At 47.8% G+C, this 6,138-nt stretch overlaps 1 protein-coding gene across 2 annotated transcripts in view; it reads left to right on the forward strand.

Annotated features, from left to right (window-relative positions):
* XRN1 (5'-3' exoribonuclease 1) overlaps window positions 1-6,138 on the forward strand; it is a 41,608-nt gene extending 35,470 nt beyond the window's left edge. The window contains exons 37-40 of one of the 2 annotated variants that reach the window (XM_032960525.2): window positions 730-899; window positions 1,350-1,440; window positions 1,852-2,243; window positions 3,365-6,138. In XM_032960525.2, the coding sequence (XP_032816416.2) occupies window positions 730-899; window positions 1,350-1,440; window positions 1,852-2,243; window positions 3,365-3,736 (1,025 nt within the window). In that variant the 3' untranslated portion in view covers window positions 3,737-6,138. The remainder of the gene's footprint in view (window positions 1-729; window positions 900-1,349; window positions 1,441-1,851; window positions 2,244-3,364) is intronic. The other variant, XM_032960526.2, reaches the window with a different exon arrangement.

The following is a 6,138-nucleotide window of genomic DNA, read 5'->3' on the forward strand; positions in this document are numbered from 1 at the left end:
TATCAGGTTTAAACCTGCCAGACACCAGGTTATTGAAAACCTGGTGTTTGACAGGTTGACTGAGCCCGATGCTATCTTCACATCGTGCTTGCCTGGCTTCTGTGCCACGTAGGCAGACAAGATTCCTTGGATTCAACAAATAGTAGCCTCGCGTTTGTATTGTGGACAATGTTTTTTTTTTCACCTCGAGCAGTCTCTCATGTCCACTTTCCACTCTCATACCGTTGCATGTGGTGTTCAGTTGGATTTCGCTTTAACGTATTGGCTACGGCAGGCGGCACAGGGTGGCAAGGTGGTACCACTTGTGGCTCACAGTAAGAAGGACCTGGGTGGGATTTCTGACTCGGGCGCCTTTCTGTGTGGAGTGTGGATGTTCTCTCCCTGTCGTTCTCCATGGGTTTCCTCCGGGTTCTCTGGTTGCCTCCCATAGCTAAAAAAAAAAATCCATACAGCGCAATTGCTACTGTATTGACCAAACATCCTATTTACTCATTCGTGTTCACACGTAGCAACATCACCCCGCCTACTGTGAAAACTTGGCAGGACTCTACTTGAATAAGAGTCTTGAGGCTTTCCTGGGCAGCGCAATGTACCGTGTTCTAGGAGCACACCCACCCAGTGACGGCCTCCACCTTAGTCTTGAGTCTCAGTGAGGCTTCATGGATAAACAAGCATATCAGCGAGGGATAGTTTTGCTTCACAGTGTCCCGTTTGTGTACCGCCACCCAGATGCAAAAGCCAACACCGGGCCCGGTGACCGTCTGGGAGCCGGGGCTGTGCCGGCCGCCGCACACCCTGCGGCGGCGGCCAAGCCGGAGCCGGACACAGCGAGCGCGTCTTACCGGCCCCCCCTGCTGCCAAACGTGCCCCGCATGGGCCCCCCACAACCACTCCAGCAGGTGGAGTTCATCCCCTTCGCTCACCGTGACGCTCACCCACTCCCTCCGACTTGTTTCATGACCCGCCAGTCAGTTGGCGGTGACGGGCGCGTAGGCGGGAGGTCACGAGTGGCTGCTCTCTGTGATCCTTACATGCACAATCTGTCTCTCTGTGATCTTTACACGCACAATCCGTCTCTCTGTGATCTTTACACGCACAATCCGTCTCTCTGTGATCTTTACACGCACAATCCGTCTCTCTGTGATCTTTACACGCACAATCCGTCTCTCTGTGATCCTTACATGCACAATCCGTCTCTCTGGGATCTTTACACGCACAATCCGTCTCAATCCGTAACTTAGACGTGTCGCGGTGATGCATTAAACTTCCCGTCTTGTTTGCGCCGATAATGTTTGTGTCTGTGATGGCGCTGCTGTGCTGAGCGTGCTGTTTTGTGTTTGCGAGTGTAGATGATTGCCGGACAGTCGTTCCCGTGCAACATGTACCAGCCTATGCGTATGCAGGGCCTGCAGCCGCCAACCACCTCTCTCCAAGGTGCTGGTGAGGGATGCCTCTTCTTTCTGTCAGCAGGGGTAAAGGGGAAGTATAACTCGCCACATTTTGAAGCAGCGCTTAGCAGCGCAGTGCTTAGATATGTCCCCACATGTAAAATCCGGCCCAGTGGCTCACCTGCAGAGCGAGCGGCTTGCAATTCTGAGTTTGCGAGTTCAAATTCTGTTTGAGGGTTGACTCGGCCCATTATCCCTCTGGGGTCGTAAAATTGTTACCACTGTGGGGAAGTCTGTTTTTGGCTAAACACTAAATTGTTCAATGTGCTCATTTTCTGAAGTGGTGTTCTTAATTGGATACAAGTAAATTGAATTGGTTCTGATAACCGTTCAGTGTAACATAATACGTGTGACTTGTACGATTGTTGTACGTGTGTTTGTGCTGTTTCTGTTTGTCTTGCAGCTTTTACCCTGCCTCACTCACAGCCGTATTTCCACCCGATGCCCTGGCAACCCATCATCTCTTCCCCCCAACAGCGTTACCACCTACAGGCGATAAATCAGCCTCCTTTTCACATGAGATTCGCTCCTCCGAATCACGCCATACCCCATCAGCAGCCACGAATGATGACCGCAGCCAATCAAAAGCTGCCCCATCAGCATACGCAGGCGTATTCAAGCGGTCGTAAAACAATGCCTCAAGTATTTACGCAACCACCACAGCAGTTTTCAACTAATCAAAATGCAGCAGCCGGCTTTGGATTCTCCAATCAGAGCGCTCCGCATCAGACGAAACGACTGCAAGCCAATGAACCCGCAGCGTCCGCGCATCTGTCCCAATTTGTTCCACTCCAGGTGGGGAAACATACATTTACCGGTGTACTTTAAGGTATCCCAGAAATTAGTAACATCTGTGTCTCTTCTAAACACAGCTGTATATGAAGAGACTGTGCGCTGTTGTGCACAGGCAGCAGTATGATGGGAAATATATTTTTTATTGCAATATTTGACCTTGATAGTCCCTTGAGATGGAACGTCTCGTGGTGATTGGCACTTGCACAGCGAACACGTAACGACGCGTACACAAGCATCAATCTGGAATTTACACAGAATGCATTATACAGTGAATATCACACGCAGCCAAACACATGATTACACAAATAAGTGGTGCAGACCGCTGGGTCGTAATGAATGTACCGTAAATGCAACAGTTGCAAGTGTTGTGTAAGTGAGTGTAAATGAAGGATTTAAATAAGTTGAGACTGGTGGCACATGTGTTTTTGGACATCGTTCCATAATAGAGTTTTTTTTTAGGTTAGATCACGTAAATATAAATGTGTCATTAAACCCCGCCACCACCCGACACATCCAATTAGTAAGGTTTGTTACGTAAACAAAACATGGCAAATAGTTACTAGTTTAGCATACCGGTTGTGTGTTGGAGAGTAAACCCACAACATTTAAAATTCGAGTACTGTGTTTCACCGGTAATTACAAACCAGCCTCATCCGGCGACACCAACCAGAATTGATTGTTCCATGTTGAAGAAGTGACTTGGCATGGCTGAAAGTTATAATTTTTTTATGATTGCTATCATCAACCGGATTTGACTGGGAGAACGATTCTGGTCATCTGGAGGAGGGTGTGGACTCGTTTGTTGTCTCATTTGTATGGGATAGTATTGCCCCCGTGCAACCGTGAGTTTTCTCTGTGCTGCAGTTTCTTCCCATGTGTATAAACATTCACAAATTGGCTGATGGTATTCATGAATAGAAGACTGCAGAGCTTGGGCAATTATTGGCACCAGCTGGCTGCCTGTTGTTTTATCTGTGGTTCCTCGGCGATTGTGAGATGTAATTCGCATGAACGACGCAAGCATGCACAACTAAACAAATATTGTGAAAACATAGTGCAGTGAGGAGATGCGCACTTGCGTTTACTCGTACGTCTTTTGGTCTTCCGTGGATGGGTTGCAGGTGTACAGGCAGCAGGTGACTCACAGCAACCCTCTCCAAGCAGCCAATCCGACAGCTCACGCTCACCCCCAGCCCCTGAAGGCGTCGCCTCAGGCCGCGGAGCTCAGACCTGAAGTGGTGCCGGCCGTGGTGGTGCACACCGGAACCGCCGTCTGCGCTCTGGCGCAGCCGGACTCGGAGGACGCACCGCCAGCGGGGGCCTCCGAGTCGCTCTCCTCCGCCGCCTCCACCGCCACGCTCGCAAAGGAAGAGCAGGAGGGGGCCCAGCCTCCGCAGCTACCGAAGGATTGCATTGCAGCGACATCCAAAAAGAGAAGGGCTCGCAAGCCGGCAAATTTGGCCGTTAATTTTGGAGGCCAAATGCCAAAATAGGTGCGTACACCAGCGCCGCGTGGAACGGTCCGTTCTCGAAAGGCAGGCCGGTGACACAGGGCTGCGGTGGAGAGCGTGGGGTAGAGACACGGTGGTAGCGAGCGGAATAACGACTGGCGAGGCGCATGCTTGATTGAAGACTCTGGAAGAGTTGGCTTGGGTGCGGAATAACCAAGACTTAGACGAGTGTTGGTAGAGATGAGTAAATGAATGCAGTGTGAAATAAAACTCGATCTTAGTATTCTACACACTAGAGTGGTTCATGGGGCCCATTGTATTTGGTGATTGAGGACAGAAATGTGTTGCAACTTCCAGAAAATAACTCAGAGTTTTCAGAGTGCCTGCCATTTTAAAAGACTCTTTGTAAACCTTAGTGCATCGTCTTCTTGCATTACAATGCAGATACACCGTGCTCGACTTGCTGGCTTGTGATTAAAATCAAACCCACAGTGTAATACTTTGAATTGTTGCTCGACGGCTGGGGATGTTGAAAATACTAAAAGCACAGCAACATTTTCAACAATGGGCTGGAAATTTTGGACTTAAGTTACGTTAGTGTTGACAACAAGCTGGAACATATTTTGAGCCCCATTTAATGCCGAGTTAACCAGAGGTCTCTTCAGCAGAGTATCGCAGCAGCAGCGGTGGCGGTCGTGGCGGGCGGAGTGTTGGAGCAGAGCAGCAGTGGAACCACTTAGTTGAGTGTGGCTCACTTCCTCACTGGGGGCGCTCGCAGACGAGCGACGCCGGCAGAACATCACACCACACAACCGCGTCTCCTTCACTTGACCAGGAGGTGTAGTATAACCCGTTGAGACACGCCCGAACCTCATTAACTCGTTTGCAAGGGATATTAAGGGCGACTTGTTTCATTTTGTAGAATCGTTTAGGTCTGGTTGTATATAATGATACGTGCAGGATTCATAGTTGATGTTTGGGTAAGGTCACTTTAATGATCTGGCCAAATTTGTATAATTGAGGGCTCCTCCACCACCAAACATAGTCAAACAAATTAAAATCGTAATTCAAAGAACAACTCTGACAACCAAATTCACCATTTAGATATGCAGCGTTTCGCTTGAAACTACGTCAAGCATCATCAGGTTGACATGCAGGAAGTCTGGACCCAGATCATTACACGTGGCCTCTAACCCATATTTGCTGAGAAACCTTGCGTGTCAAGTTCATATGTGCATATTTAACGCAAGTGAAAAATCTGCCAAGGTGCTTCAATAATGAGTGAATGTTTTTAAAATGTGTTTGGCGTTTTAAAATGTTCCCCTCTGTAAGGCTCATGGCACGCAGAGCAGGAGGTTGACTGGAGTGCTTGCACACTCCGATTACCTGTTGTCCTTTTTAAATTGCCAAAATGTAATTTCCATGAATTGGGTTAACATGGCCATACTTTTTATTTCAAACATATTAACTTAGTTTACTAATTGCATAAATTGTGCTTGAGTGATCTCATTAAAACTTTTTACATAATTTCTCGAATAAATTGATTACCACCTACTGGTTATACCGTTTCACTGGTTGTATTTTTAAATAAGTACTTCAAAGCGTGTCATTTTTGCCTAAAATGTGTTGCACATGTCGTATAAAATTAAAAAAAAACTCTTAACACATTCGAATGAACATTTATTTGGGAGAGTACGACTTCATTGTGGCGGGGGCGGGGGGGGGGTTCATTGTTAAGACAAACATGACGCTACCGCGTCCCCGTAGAGGGAGACTGCCGCTCAACGTTTGAACGCGTCAGACTCGCTGGGTTGGGACTCCGCGCGACAGTCAACATCGCCCACTGACCGGCAGACCGATGTGACGCTAGCGTGCCGGGTGCCTTGTTATCTTGTGCCGCGCACGGACAGCTGCCACTGGGAGTGCCCTGCAACATGCGGTGAGATGAGGTGGTGTAAGGCGCTGCTTATGGCTTGCAAAGCCCAGTTGCGCACGGGAAAGGTGTTCTAATCATGGATCCCTGAGGTGCAGTTTAATTTGTGTTGCTGTAGTGGACGTGGTGGCTGTGTAAAATACTGTTTCGCAGGTTCTGTGCCTACTTGGTTTCCTCATTGAAGTGGTCATTTAAAAGCGCACATCGGGTGATGGCGATATCCGCGCGGAAGTTTGCTCAAGTGCTTTTTTCGGTTTGGTGGTCTTTACTTTTAACTTTTTGTGCGTATTTGTTGGTATGTAAATGAAACTGCATCAGAAGTGTGACCATTACACGTGCTTTTAAATGTTTAAACTCGTGGGAGAGAAACATTTACATGAATAATCCTAAGCTTCAGTTTAAACATTATAAATAAATGTAATCATTGTAGTCCGATGGCTATTTTTGTAATTACGTTTTTAAGATTAAACTGATGATCTCAGGAATCTGAAATAAAGTTATGTCATCTTTA

Source organism: Petromyzon marinus, chromosome 25 (assembly GCF_048934315.1).
Source record: "Petromyzon marinus isolate PM22_M1 ecotype Great Lakes invasive population chromosome 25, UKy_Petmar_22M1.pri1.0, whole genome shotgun sequence".
Lineage (NCBI taxonomy): Eukaryota > Metazoa > Chordata > Hyperoartia > Petromyzontiformes > Petromyzontidae > Petromyzon > Petromyzon marinus.